Source organism: Schistocerca serialis, chromosome 1, assembly GCF_023864345.2.
Source record: "Schistocerca serialis cubense isolate TAMUIC-IGC-003099 chromosome 1, iqSchSeri2.2, whole genome shotgun sequence".
Classification (NCBI taxonomy): Eukaryota; Metazoa; Arthropoda; class Insecta; order Orthoptera; family Acrididae; genus Schistocerca; species Schistocerca serialis.
Genome location: NC_064638.1, coordinates 1,197,585,320 through 1,197,601,006, shown reverse-complemented (window position 1 = coordinate 1,197,601,006; position 15,687 = coordinate 1,197,585,320). Strand labels below are relative to the sequence as shown.

Sequence of the window (15,687 nt, the reverse complement as noted above, 5' to 3'; positions counted from 1 at the left end):
ATGGGTAATGTCTAATTTGACTATCCATTTTTAGTGGAGTAATGTGTAATACATTTAATGTTTCCATACAATGGAAAGTCCATGGTGAAAAAACAACAGTATGGAAAGCACAGATTCCTACTCACCATAAAGAGGTGGTGTTGAGTCACATGCAGGCATAATGAAACAGACAGTTCAAATATTAAAGTATCCAGATAAAGTCCTTCTACTGCATGTAAAAGCACACTTCACATGCAACAGCCACTGTCTTAGGATGCTATAGCCAAAATGCAACTGTATCTGATGGAACAGCAATCTGTTGGGATGGGTGGAGGGTGTAAAGAGGTAGCGTGAGGTGAGGAGGGGGAGGGATAGCAGGGTATGAGTGGCAGGGTATTCCTATTGCTGCCTGTTGGGGCATGCAGGGACTTGATTGGGATCAGGATCGGGCTGTCTGGTGCAGTGTCAGGGGTCTTTGCTGGAGAGGGTAGGTGGGAGATAAGCAGTTAGATGGGAGAAAGGGACAACTGAAGGTGCAGGTAAGGAGAAATGAAGGTTATGTTTAGGGAGTGTTCCCAGCTGGGCAATTCAGAAAAAGCTGGTGTTGTTAGGAAGAATCCTGATGGCATGTGCAGTGAAGCAGTCATTAAAGTGAAGAACATCTTATTGGATGAAATATTCAGCAAGTGGGTGGTCCAGCTGTCTCTTGGTCATAGTTTGGCAGTAGCCATTCATGTGGACAGAAAACTTGTTAGCTGTCGTGCCCATAGTGGTTGCAGCTTAGTTGGCAGATCACATGGCTCCTTTCACAGGTGACCCCGCCTATGATGGGGCAGGGGATGCCTGCAACAGGAATCAGGAATAGAGTAGGTGGTAGTCAGAGGATGTGGCATCTGGGTCTGTTGTAAGGATATAAGCCACGAGGCAAGGGGATGGGAGCAGGGGTCAAGAATGGGACAAACAAGGATATTGTGTAGGTTCACTGTGTGATAGAATACGATTGTAGGAGGTGTGCGGAGGACATTCCCCATTTCAGGGAGTGATGAGAGGTAGTCAAAACCTCTGTTGGAAGTGTGATTCAGTTGCTCTACTCCTTGGTGGTACTGAGTTGAGAGAGGAGTACTCTTTTGTGTGCAGACAGTGTGTTTGTCTTAGGTGACTTGAGAGACAAGGCACAGGGGATCTGTTTCTCAACAAGGTTGGGAGGGTGATTTCGGTCTGTGCAGGCCTCCATGAGAACTTTGGCATATTTGGAGAGGGACTACTCATCACTAAGATGTGATCACCACAGGTGGCTAGGCTGTATGGAAGGGACTTCTTGGTACAGAATGGGTGGCAGCTGTCGAAGGGGAGGTATTGTTGGTGGTTGGTAGGTTTGATGTGGATGGAGGTACTCATATAGTAGTATGTGAAATAGATGTCAACATTGAGGAAGGTGGCTTTTTGGGTTGAGGAGCAACAGAGGAACTGAATGCAGAAGGTCTTGAGGTTCTGAAGGAATGTGGACAGCATGTCCTCACCCTTGGTCCAGATCATGAGAATGTCGTCAATGAAACTCAACCTGATGAAGGATTTGGGATTCTGGAAGGTTAGGAAGGATTCCTCTAAATGGCCCATGAATAGGCTGGCATGAGATGGTGCTATGCGCATGTACACTATTGAAGCACAGATTTGTTTGTAGGTGATGCCTTCAAAGGAGAAGCAAATGTGGGTGAGGATATAGTTGGTTATAGTGACTGGGGATAGGTACAATGAAAAACCAGCCAAAGTTGCAAATTTCACTTTTTTTATTCACTCGGTGACTAGTTTCAGGCTGGTACCCCTTTTCATATCATCATAACAGATAGCAAATTGATATTTCCAAAAATGTAAAAACCATGTCAAAAACGTGCAAACGAACAATTACAGCACATACAGATAATTGTTCATTTGCACATTTTGACATGGTTTTTGCATTTTCAGAAATATCATTTTGACTATCAGTTATGATGATTTTAAAAGGAGCCCCGGCCCAAAACTAGTCATAGAGCGCATAAAAAAAAGTGAAATTTGCAACTTTGGCTGGTTTTTTGATGTACTGATTAACAGAAGTTGCTGGCCTACAATTATTCCAGCATTCTGGAAGTTCATAAAGGAGATAGTCTGTTTGGAGTCAGTCAGGTAATGGGAAAGGTAGTGTTCAATAGCAGAAAGGCCATGGCATTGGGGGTGTTAGTGTAGGGAGGTAGCATTGACAGTGATGCGCCAAGTATTGGGTGATAGTGGAAAAGGAACTGTGGAAGCGATGATTGGTACCTTTTATATAAGAGGGTAGGTTACAGGTAATAGTCTGAAGGTATTGGTTCATGAGAGCAGAGATTCTCTCTGTGGGGCCCGTACAGCAACCAGCCACAATGGTATGTCCTGGGTGGTTCGGTTTATGAATTTTAGGAATCACGTATAAGGTAGGATTGCAGGGAATGGTGGGAGTGAGGAGAAAGACAGAAAGACAGACTCAGCTAAGAGGTTTTGAGATGGACCTAAAGATCTGAGGAGGGACTGGAGATCCTGCTGGATTTTCGGAATGTTGCCAGGTGGCAGGGTTTGCATGTAGACGTATCTGAAAGCTTGTGAAGTTCCTCTGCCAGGTAATCCCTATTGCTCATAACCACAATGTACAGTCTTTGTTGACATGTATGAATGATTATAAGGTCAGGGTGAGTTTCTAGTGGTGGGTTGTAGTTCTTTCTGTGGATGTAGGGTCGGTTTCCAAGTTGCGGGATTTGAAAATGATGGTGAGACAATGTTCACGATTAAAAAATTCAAAAAGTTTAACATGAGGTGCTAAGGGGGCAGTTGGGATGGATCAAGCTTGGCTGGAGGAGTAAACTGAGTCAGATTCCATGTTGGTTCTGGACTGAGTTTGACTGAGGGTTTGGAGGTGAAAAAGTGTTTCCACTGTGTGGATTGGAAGAGGGAGAGAAGGTCTGTAACAAACCCAACATGATTGAGTTTGGGGATGGGGTAAAAGATAAGGCCGTTGGAAAGTACTGATACTTCTGTAAGTCTAAGGCTTCTGGAAGACTCATTAACGACAGTGTTGGTGGTCTGTTTAGGTTCTGGATTCTATGTAGTGGTGGAAGGGGGTTCCTGAGGGTGTGGTAAATGTAATGGGTCTGCAAGGCAGGGTTTGGCGGCTATGAGGCGGAGTTCGATGGAGACTCTTGTAGAGGTGTGGGATAATGGTTGTCCAAGGCGGGAATAAGAGGCGAACAGATTGGAGAGTTTTTTTGAGGTGTGCCTGATTTACATGGTTTTGCAGAACTAGGTTGGTGTGGGCTACGGACTAGTGAAATTTGAAAATGAAGAGGTTACTGTGCAAAGAAGGGTTGCACACAGAGGTGGGTAATTTGATGGTAAGGCCATTTGGGGGTATTCTATAAGGTAGACAACAATGAAGGAACAGTGTGTAAGACTGAATTCTGTCTACGGATAGGGAAACTTTTTTGTATTGGCACTCAAGAAAGGGGCAATAATCCATTGTGGAGAATAAAAAAATGTGTAAAAATATGTACAATACATCACAGTTGGGCTCTAGTGCCCTGAGACAGTAGCCATGTGTGTGTGTGTGTGTGTGTGTGTGTGTGTGTGTGTGTGTGTGTGTGTGTGTGTGTTTTACTGCAGAAGAAGCACTCATTTGCAAGCTTTAATGAGACTGACTGTGACTCAACACCTCTTCTATATCCTTAATTTTTTTTCACAAGGACTTGGTGGCCAACTGGAGTTCGTCCATAGTCCAATACAATCTGGCCACTGACATACCTGTGGCGTAGGCCAAAGATGTTGCAAGAATTATCTCCATGATGCTGTGTAGATAGTGTTTCTTTTTTTAACAATAAATTCTTGTTAATTGGTTTTTTGAGATTGACTGGAGAGTATCATCACAAAGGTAATTTGTCTTGTTAATTATCTCAGCACAGAAAAATTTAACACATAAGGGAAAAATATATGTCAAGAAAAATAACTGTACTGCATGGTGGTGAACAATCATAATCAAAATTTTTTTGAGTTAGCTGACTTTTCTCAGGACTGATTGAACTGGTTATTGGAAGGAAAAAATCTCAATAAAAGAGACTCATTATAATATTTATGAAATACTTGAAAAATAAAATCTTTAACAAAATTTTTACACCCACACTGTCTAATAAAATACATTGTTGTCATTATATCAATGAGTTGCCCATAAGGTGGAAAAACACACACACACACACACACACTCTCTCTCTCTCTCTCTCTCTCTCTCTCTCTCTCTCTCTAGACAAATTAAACCACAAAATCATGTACAGAAGGGACATATCTAAGATGCAGAAAATTGAAAGAAACAAGGACATGGGAGACATCAACCTTCACATCAAAGTAAAGAAGATACTGATCTACAAAAATGATCTGCACACTGAATTTCAAATATAAAAAGTGTTCACTGAGTAGGTAACAATGAGGAATTTGAAAAGTGCTATGCAGCAACTCACTGCAGAAAAATAGATGACTGTCACAAAACAACTGAAAAATTCAACATGAACATCAACATTTAACAGACCATGTGTAATTCTTGTAAGTCAGTTTACATAGAGCATATCTACAGGAACATTATTCTATGAGCAGCTCAGAACACTATAAACGAAGAAGTGACATTCAGTGTCTGCTGAACAGTGAATTTGGCATAATCACCAATAACGGATTAGATTAAAAAAATATAAACAAAAATAAAATGCAATATAGCTTCTACTAAATTGCACCATAGAAGAGAACTTTCATGCATACCAGATAGTAATAGATGGAAACATTTTAAATGGACTTAAAGCCCTGTGCAGATGACTATCCACTATGTTACAAGTATCATACGAACTGAAGGCAAAGATTTAAAATTGGAAAGTCTATGTTTCATATAAGCTGTTAGCTCCCCCAGTCCTCATTCAACAGGCAACACAAAGATAAAAATTTTAAGTTGTGGTAAACAATTACAATAAAACTAAGTAGAGACATGCACTAAGGTGAGTCACTGCACACTACATGTGTATGTATCTGCAAATCTTCAGATTTTTGCACCATGGAATGTGCATTCTGATGGGGTGGAAGCCAAGCCAAGAGAAACCAAAATATCTCAAAGAATGACAGGAAGGAACAGGGAGAGAGAAAGGGGGGGGGGGGGGGGAGGGGGTGTGATATCAAATTAAAATCACACAATCAGTTTTTTCTAAATAAGATAACAGAGTAGAGGTAGATGAAGGGAAAAAGAAATTAAGGAAACGGAAGGTACAACAAATAGTAAAGATACTCTCAAATTATTTTCTTTATATCACTGACATTCACATTAAAACTGCAATGCTGTGGCAGAACAAAACCTTGAAATTCAGGTCTTACAGACAATCAAAGGGTGCTTCACTGGAGTTCCAAATGAAACATCTGTGTTACCGTTTTATCAGTTTCAAGTTCAATTTCACTCATAATTTCAAGCATTACATCAGAAATCAAAGTATCTGCCAACCTGAAAAAGAAAAAAATGTTTTGTGAACTATAATTTCTTAGCATAATCCAAATATATATATGAATTATTCAGTATGTATGTTCAAATGTGGCTGAGAGGGCAAGAGGAAACAAATAGTTACAAAAAAGGTATTTATATTGTAATGCAAGTATGGTATCTTCACTACTTCTCATCATAATTGTGTAAATTGTTGATAAGCATATCATAATATGGAATTATTTTTGTATACACTTGTGATAGGAACTTGTTACCCGTAATGATAATCAGCGTGTGATACTTTATTTCACTCTGACATAATAATATTTTAGTTTAATTATTTACATTCTTACAGGGACTCACATCTAGTGACTACGTGAGTGGCGACCATGTGTTCCCGACCTGAGTCTGGTATTGCTACCACTTACCTATGCCAGACTCCTCTCATTTTTCCTACCTAGCCATCCCTGGTCTATTCTTGTTCTTTTCTAACTCTGATGCTATGAGGTCTCATGGGCTGGGGCGTCTTTCATTTTCCAACCTCTACTTCTCAGGCTGGATGGTCAATGGCTTGGAAGATGGAGGAGGGCAGCATCTAATGCCTCAATGATGGAAAGTCTGGATGAACCATCATCACCAAAATTAAGTCCTAAATGGCAACTGCAGTGAAGATGGAGACCATCGGTACAGTGTTGACGTAAGATAAGTCAGGAAAGTAGCTCCTGTTCTTCAGAGTAGCGACTAGAAAGGGCATCTGTTCTACATGTCAGGAATGGCCTCACTTAATGCTGGCAGCAGCATTCAAAATGCTTGGTGAAAGGATTCTGACAAGATGGACATAAGAACCACTGTCACATCCTCAAGGAAATGCTGTCCTAAGGATTCGGCACAAAGGTTAGGGTGTCCCCTCAAAAGCGAGGTGCATTGGTAGGGCCCATTCAGCATGGCAAGTACGTAAGGGTTACTATCACAGGTGTGACAGCTAAACAGGTGAGCTCCCACATACTATCTCACATCACTGAACATTGGGATTATGACTGGACAAGGCAGAAAACTAGCTAAGGCAATCAAAAAGAGGTGCATCGTGATCTGTGTAGTGCAAGAAACAAAACGGAGTAGGCAGAAGTTGTTTGACATTGTTATGGTTACAAACTGGAATCCACAGAACAACTAATGACACTGGCATTGTCAGATCAGCCAAATTTGATAGTTCTGTCTCTCAGCTGCAACATTACGATGATCGCTTATGAAAATTGTCTACGTTTGCAAACAGATGAAAGTCCACTTCATCAGGGCCTATGCCCTACATGCCTCAGTGCTGAAACCAAAGATGACTTCTGGGGAAGAAGACTACCTCATCATCACCGGTGACCTGAGTGTATACATCGGACAAGGAAAAGATCATGCTGCCTGTGGTAGATATGGCTACGGAGAGGAGAACAATGATGGCCAACAAATACTTGATTATGTTCAAATTGACAATCTGGTAATCATGAGCACTTGGTTCTAAAAGTGTGAAACCCACCTAATCACATACTATAGTGGCTCAAAAGCAACTCAGATTGACTATGACTTAGTAAGATGTTGGAACCTCAAAGATGTGGTCGGCACAAAAGTTGTTCTATATGAAAACGCTGTGATGCAACACTGGCCAGTCAGCTGTAAGCTTCAAATCAACCCACAAGGATTTGGATACTCAGCAAGAAATGGATCATCAAGAATCAAAAGGTGGCACTTCAAGAAGGAGGAGGCTGATGTTTTGACAGAAATTACAGTGACACCAATTACCACAGCTGAAAACAGCTTGAATAAACTGGAGATCTCCATTCATGAGGCTGCAGGCACTCCTCTCAGAACAACAAAACCTGGATGGCAAAGGATCAAAAAAGAAACATGGCTTTGGAACGAAGATTCCATATGCAAGAGTTAACAATTGCAACATGAGTTTCTTGCAGATAGACACTATCCCATTGGAATGCCAACAAACAAGCCTGTAGAGATATGAAGGAAGTCACTGCAGTGCAGGTCTCTATCAGAAACTCGACCCACCCGAAAGAGAGGGCGACATTCATTGTCTAGTCAAATAAAAGCACCAAAAAATGGTAGGAAACCAACATGTTTACAGTATCAATGACAAAATGGGTGTGCTGCTGGTTGACCAGAAGAGAGCAAAAGAATGTTGGTGAAGCTACTTTGAGATAATCTCAACTGAGAAATTTCCCCACCCACCAATACCAACCATGTCAACTGTTGAAGGACCTGTCAAGGAGATTTACACTGTTGAAGCTGAGGCTGTTCTGAAGGAGATGATGAGCGGGAAAGCTACTGGCCCTGACAATCTTCCAGCAGAGTTATGGCACTCTCAGCAGTGGAATGCAACACATTGGCTAACAGATCTTTCCAGCCTGATCATCAGAGATGGTCAAATACCAGCAGATAGGCAGCAGAGCATCTTTGTATCAATCTTCAAAAGGCAGGAAACTCCATTGAGAGTTCTGATTACAGATTCCTGAGCCAGCCATGCAATGAAGACCTTCAAAAGCATGCTCGACAAAAGTATTTCCAAAATATCCCAAATTACAAGGAGCCAAGCTGAATACCTGAAAAATTATGGCACAACTGAAGCAATTCATGCTGCTTGGCTGCCAGATGAAAAATACCATGAAAGGAACAGTCCACTGCTCATTTTTCCAGACCTCAAAAAACGCTTTTGATTGGGTACTTCACAGCATAATCTGTTTAGCCTATTGAGAACATGGCATTCCAGTGTACCTGGTTAAGTGGATACAGCTTCTGTATGTTGAACTGAACTGCTATGTCAAAGTGGCTGCAGGAGCATCCAATGACAGTAGGAGTCCACCAAAGCTTGGCTGTACCACCACTGTTGTTCATTCTTTTGACAGACACTGTCACATCAGATCTGCACATACCACTACCATAGACACTTACCTATGCTGATGTCACAGCTGCGGGGAACAAGCTTGATCTCCAACAACAAACACAAGGTTTGAATGACCAAATTGCACACTCCTGTCTGTGGCTCAGGTAAAAGAAAACTGAGTACTTGACATCAGATCCACAAGAAGATGGAACCATCAATGTTGACAGAAAAGATCTTCCACAGATCACAAAACTGAAGTATCTTGGTTCTAGAGCCTCTATCAAAGGCCAAAGGTCAACAAAAGCATGTAGCCTGGATGAAATGGGGAATGATAACAGGAATCACCTGTGATCATCGGATGAGGTTTCATCTGCATTCAAATATCTACCGGACTCTCATTCACCTCATCACGCTCTATGGAACCAAGTGCTGGTCAGCTACAAAAGAGGCAGAACGACGACCACGGGTCACAGAGATGAGAGTGCTTAGATGGACAGGTGGCGTTACTCAACTGGATCAAATTTCAAATGATACTATCAGGAAACATTTTGGGGTCACATCGATCCAAGAGGAAATGTGAGACAGCCATTTGCAATGGTTGGGATATGTGCTGCGCACAGAGGACAATACTACAGCAGTCTACAAAGTGAAAGTCATGGGAAGGAGACTCAAGGATGAGCAAGACAGCGATGACCGATATGATGCACAGTGATGAGAGAGCTGTAAATCTTCATCTAGAGGTGGCCAACGGAACATAATTATTGTGATTTCATGTTCTGATGTGGAATGAGTCAGTTTTACAGTTATAATACAATTTCTTATTAAAAAATATAATTGTCTTAAGCCATTTACTCTTTCCCTCTTTTTACACATATTGGTTTATATTTATCTATATTGAGTTTCTCTCTCACTCTAAAAAACAAACAACGTATCATTACACATTCAGAAATTCCCATACGAAGTTGTTAAGTAAATATGATTTCTATTTGAGCTTGAAGATAATTTTATTATCTGTAAACGTCTTTACATCACTGGGTTATGTGGTCAAAGACATTTATACCTCACTCCTTTCTGTGTCACACTAAAATCTCAAATGATACCATAATGAAACAAGTACTGTCTTTAATCGCAGCATCAACCATTTCACAGTTGTTTTTGATTGTTCCACACTTTGTTCTAAATGTTGCAGATTTCATAGATAATGTCTGCTTTTCTCATGTTACACTCATACAAAAAATGTGAGTGCTGCCTTAATAGTACTTGTGACACTGGTTTTGGTTCGATACATCAATCTTTAATACCTGCTGCCCATGTTGCATTTTCATGTACCCAGTTTCATAAGCTGTACATGTCAGTTAATGGTCTCTGTTCTGTCAATGGTCAATCAACTGTCGATTGTTAAGTCTGACGTATTCCACTAATTATAACATCCTATATTTCATAAATTCAGAAACTAGCATAAAAAGTCTAACCGATTAAAGAGGCCAGAACATAAAAAAGGAACACCTCTAGCTACCACCCAGCAGTAATTAAATCATCAATTGTTGCACATTGAGGAAATGCCTCAAAAGCATCCACACAGTTAACAAATTTGCTGATGCAGTATTAACAATGGGTGTGATCACACAGTTTCCAGTTCCTAATTTTGCACTCAGACAGTATTGGAAACAGTGTAAGCTTTAGAAATGCAAAACCTGAATCTACACAAGCAAAACAGTACAGTGCAATATGAATCTAGCAGTGTTCATCAGAGTAACCTTGCACAATCTCAATGAGAAACCAACACAAATTTTGATAGTGTTGCCACAGAATGAGTTACACACAATTGCAGCCACTGGGCTCCATCAGTATCTTGTGGGGTTTCTGCAGGGATGGGCACTGCACCACAAAAGTGTCTATTGTTTTTGTCTCATCCTAGCTATTGTGACAGCCCGGCTGTGGTTGTAGTTCCATGTTAACATCTTGTTCTTCTGCAGTACCCTTAATGATGTGGTAATTTGGTTCAAGGACTAGTCTACATTTATATTGTCTTCAAACAACGGAAAATCCAATAAGAAATGTATCAATATGATGAAAAGGATAGGTGCTACTCACCATATAGCAGCGATGCTGAGTCGTAAATAGGAATAACAAAAGACTGTCAGAAGATGAGCATCTGGCCAACAATGCCTTTGTCAAAAATAGAAAACACACACACACACACACACACACACACACACACACACACACACAGGCGCGTGCGCAGCCGCAAACACAACTCATACACACGACTGCAGTCTCTGGCAGCTGAAGCCAGACTGCGAGCAGTGGTGCCTGATGCGAGGGGCAAGCAGGCGGGGGTAAGGAGGAGGGTGGGTTGGGGAGGGGTAGGGATAGCAGGGTAAGGGAGCAAGCACAGACAAGGTGGAGAGAGGGTAGGGCAGCTAGGTGCAGTTGGGAGGATGTATGGGACAGGTCTTGCATCTAGGTCTATTACAGGAATACAAGCCATAAGGCAAGAGGTTGAGCAGGGGTTGTGCAGGGATGGACGAGGAAATTGTAAAGATTCAGTGGGCGGTGGACTACTTCTGTGAGAGGGGTGGGAAGGACAGTGGGTAGAACATTTCTCATTTCTGGGCATAGCGAGAGGTAGTAGAAACCCTGGCAGAGATTGTAACTCAGTTACTCCAGTCCTGAGTGGTACTGAGCCACAAGGGGAATGCTCTTCTGTGGCTGGACAGTGGAACTTTGTGATGTGATGGGTGATTGGAAAGATAAGGCATAGGAGATCTATTTTTGTGCAAGGTTGGGAGGGCAGCTGCAGCCTGTAAAAGCCTCGGTATATTTTGAGAGGGACTACTTAGTCACTACAGATGCAACTTAGCATCTCCCCTATATGGTGAGTAGCAATTATCCTTTTCTCTACATTGTCTTCCTCTGGCTATGACACTAGATACCTCTGGATGGCTGGGTATGAATCTGAACACTCAGTCACAAAGGTGACTGTACTGCATTCACCACTGTGTAATATCACTTGGATGGGGATGACATAGTCTTGTTGTTTGCTTACATTTGAATGTGAAGCTAAAATGAATGCAAGTAGCCATCAGCACATATAGCAAAATAATAAAGAGCATGACCAGTCATATAATATAAAAGAAATAACATACTGAATTACTTTTTTCTGTCCAGCACATTCAACAAAATTTAACTCAACAATTTAAGTAATGAATTTTCATCAATGAGCAGAAAGCTTATTAATGTGATACACGCAAACCATGGAATAAACTAATTGTGCCTCAAAACATTTAAATCTTCCTTGCGAATTTAGAATATACTCAAAGTACGCAGAACATTCAATTTCGTGGTCCAGTGGGCTCAGTGTCATCCAAACTAGATGGAGAATAATTGCATCAGCAGAGAATCATTTATCCATCAGCAAATAAATCACATTCAATTAAAATATGGTGGATTTATATTGTGAATCAGCGAGAATAAAATATGATGGCTCTTTGAGTGCCAGACAAGGAAGCCCAATGTTTGGCCTTTAACACCTTCTAGAAATTTATTTTACTTGGCTGGACATTCACTTCCACTGTATCTTTGTGAATGAGAAAAATGTCATGTTACACAATACTTCAGTACTTGTTGCTGCTGTTGTTATCTTCTGTTTGTGATTGGTTTGATACAGCTCTACGAGCCAGTAGTGAAAGTCTCTTCATCTCTGTGTAAGCAAGCTACATCCACTTGAATGTGGTCACTGTAGCGGTCTCCCACTGTCATCATCACTGGCCACATTTCTATCACCAGACTGACTATTCCTTGATACCCCAGAATGTAACCTATCAACTGGGTCGTCCTTTTAGTCAAGCTGTGTCATAAATTCCTTTTCTCCCAATTCAGTGCTCTGAATTATATGAAAAAACTCTCTTCACAAATAATAATTCTGAACTATTTTTTCCAAATAACTTCTGGCACATGTATGAAAGTCTGAATAAAGAAAGTTTCACTTTTTGTAAACAGACTTCATTTTTTTGCTCAGACCCCATGATATACAGTAATGAAAATATGGAATGAGTTAAAAGACACAAATTTTTGAAAGGCTGTAACTGAGTTGACAAAAAGAAAATTATATAGCATTCTGGCACAGAAACGATATTACTCTGCTGGGGAATTTCTTAATGATATTCTGGTCTTTTTCATAAACAAAATTCTTTTAAAATATTTAAATGCTTTTAACTGTCTAAATCACAATTAGATAACAATAACAAGATAACTAGTTTTGGTAGAAAAATCAACCATATTCAGGTACAATTAATGTAATCATATATGAATTGGATAAAATACAGCATCTGAACAGAAAGAATCATTTCCATCAAAAACATAAAAATGAACATTGTGTACCACAGTAGAATCTCCTGAATAAGAAATGTTCATTAAAAATAGACCATATTAACAGAAGAGCAACAAAGTGCTCCTGAAGCATGCTGAATGAAAATGCACACAAGTATAAGATAAAAATCAAGTCTGCTGTGTACCTTCGAATAGGTCACTATTAACACTGACCTGCTTGCACATCCGTACATTTTACCTACATTAATTGATGTGTTACTTTAGGTAATGATACTGTGAAAAAGCTTTTCAACAATTAAATTTATATTAGATGTTGAAATTTTCTCTTTTCCAGAGAAGCTTGCTATTGCCAGTCTGTAATTTATATCATACTTCAGTCACAGTCAGTTATTTTACTGCCCAGATAGCAAAACTCATCAACTAGTTTTAGTGTTTAATTTTCTAATGTGCAGAAAGGCTAGCCAGTTTGGGAATTTTTATGGATTTGTACAAAATGTTATACTGAATTTGTCGTCACTTTTTCAACTACCTGTCCAGCAAGAATTCCCTTGGAGACTACTGGCCTGGCAGAACCATAGCATCAGCTGATGTTGTTATTTCTGGTACTTTGCTGACAAAACCAGCCACAAATATCTCCATGGCAAGCCAATACGAAGTGTTTAGGTATGTTCAGTAAGTGTTTAAATGGACTATTATGCTATGAGTATATGGACCTTTCATATCCTTAATACTCATAGAAGTGATGCTTATTAGATGTGTAATATTATTACAGTAGTGACAACTGCACATTAAAGTATTTATCAACATTTTAGTCATAAACAATATTATTTTCATCCTCATTCTGCAAAGTAACATTGCTGGAGCGTGCGTTCAAATGTAGTGAAATGGTATTGATGTGTGTGTGATGGCAGGAGTGATTTCATATCACATTTCAGAGCTACAGCTCTATTTTCAAGGACTGTATGGATGTAACTGATATTACATCTCTTTCTGTTTTACATCCAACATTAATAGAATGATACAGTTGCCATTTTTATGAGAAAAATGTCTCAAGTGGTGTTAATGAGAAAAATCAAATATTTTTAATACATTGACTGCATTTGATCACTTAACATTTATGTTCTGCAAGGCGTGAAAAATGTCCCCATTTTCACTTACATTTTGAATGATTTACCATGTTTATGACTGTACTGTGACTCAAATAATACACATTTAACCTATGTTACACTGATATGATGGTGTACTGAATGTCACATTATTTCTGTTTACACAGATTGATGAAATACACTAAAAAATTAATTTGACAAGTGACAGTTAACAATTTTTGTTTTACATTCTTACATATTCTGCTACAGATTTACTAAGTTGATTACATACAGAGTGACTCAAAATATTGGTTACAATTTGCTGCTCTTATTACGAAGTGTATTATTCATACTATTTGAGACTGTAATCTAGCAATAACATCATACTACTTTAGTTTATGCATGCAAATGAAATGAAGTAAAGAGATAGTGAGTATGATATGAGAGTTAGTGGGAGGGAGGAAAGGGGGCTAGAGGGGGGGGGGGGGGGGGGAAGAGAGAGAGAGAGAGAGAGAGAGAGAGAGAGAGAGAGAGAGAGAGAGAATACACCAATACACCAGGGTAAGTGGAATTTGGCAAGGGTGCTGACACCGGTAGCAGACATCAGCCAGCAACAGCCACATAGAGTAGAGGCAGCCATGCAGCTCATGCCTGGGCATGCAGAATCATGCCATGGACCCAGTGTGGAGGTGTGTAATTCTGTCAGAGACAGCAAAGGACTTGGAAGAACAGTTGAATGGAATGGACAGTGTCTTGAAAGGAGGATATAAGATGAACATCAACAAAAGCAAAACGAGGATAATGGAATGTAGTCGAATTAAGTCGGGTGATGTTGAGGGTATTAGATTAGGAAATGAGACACTTAAAGTAGTAAAGGAGTTTTGCTATTTGGGGAGCAAAATAACTACTGATGGTAGAAGTAGGCAGGATATAAAATGTAGACTGGCAATGGCAAGGAAAGCGTTTCTGAAGAAGAGAAATTTGTTAACATCAAGTATAGATTTAAGTATCAGGAAGTCGTCGTTGAAAGTATTTGTATGGAGTGTACCCATGCATGGAAGTGAAACATGGACGATAAATAGTTTGGACAAGAAGAGAATAGAAGCTTTCAAAATGTGGTGCTACAGAAGAATGCTGAAGATTAGATGGGTAGATCACATAGCTAATGAGGAGGTACTGAATAGAATTGGGGAGAAGAGGAGTTTGTGGCACAACTTGACTAGAAGAAGGGATTGGTTCGTTGGACATGTTCTGAGGCATCAAGGGATCACCAATTTAGTATTGGAGGGCAGCGTGGAGGGTAAAAATCATAGAGGGAGACCAAGAGATGAATACACTAAGCAGATTCAGAAGGCTGTAGGCTGCAGTACGTACTGGGAGATGAAGAAGCTTGCACAGGATAGAGTAGCATGGAGAGCTGCATAAAACCACTCTCAGGACTGAAGACCATAACAACAACAACATCTCTTCTGTGCTGGGTGATGTAGTAACTGTTGGATGCTGTGCTGGAAGTACTTGCTGTACCATCAGGTCACTCCTGATGTAGCTTCAACTCGCTGGCCCCTGTTTGACCTACTTCCATTAAACTTGGTGGCATTTTTATTTTATTCAGTTATGCTCAGTAAAGTAGTTGTGGCACATCTCCCCTTTTCAGAAGATCCGCCCACCAGATCAAGGGTCACGATAATTCTGTAAAGACTTGGCACACACTTTACAAGTTGACAATTACATTGTGACGGTACAAACCCCCATTACTAGATGAATATTTCTAGTATGCAAGGATTGCTTTGTGGAGAGGAAGCGCGCTACATGGTGCGCGTGGCTCGTCTGCACGAGGTTTTACAATGGTCGGTCTCCGAGGTTGGGCGACCATGTGGTCTGAAGCTTGGGGCACTATTTGGTTTTCCGCG

General features: G+C 40.4%; 1 protein-coding gene across 6 annotated transcripts in view; it reads right to left on the bottom strand.

The window, feature by feature from the left end:
* LOC126418876 (uncharacterized) overlaps window positions 1-15,687 on the bottom strand; it is a 164,168-nt gene that overhangs the window by 13,729 nt on the left and 134,752 nt on the right. For 5 of the 6 annotated variants that reach the window (XM_050085912.1, XM_050085904.1, XM_050085896.1 and 2 more), the window contains one exon: window positions 5,291-5,503. In XM_050085912.1, coding sequence (XP_049941869.1) covers window positions 5,398-5,503 — 106 coding nt within the window. In that variant the 3' untranslated portion in view covers window positions 5,291-5,397. Of the gene's footprint in view, window positions 1-5,290; window positions 5,504-15,687 lie in introns of those variants that run through there. The other variant, XM_050085888.1, reaches the window with a different exon arrangement.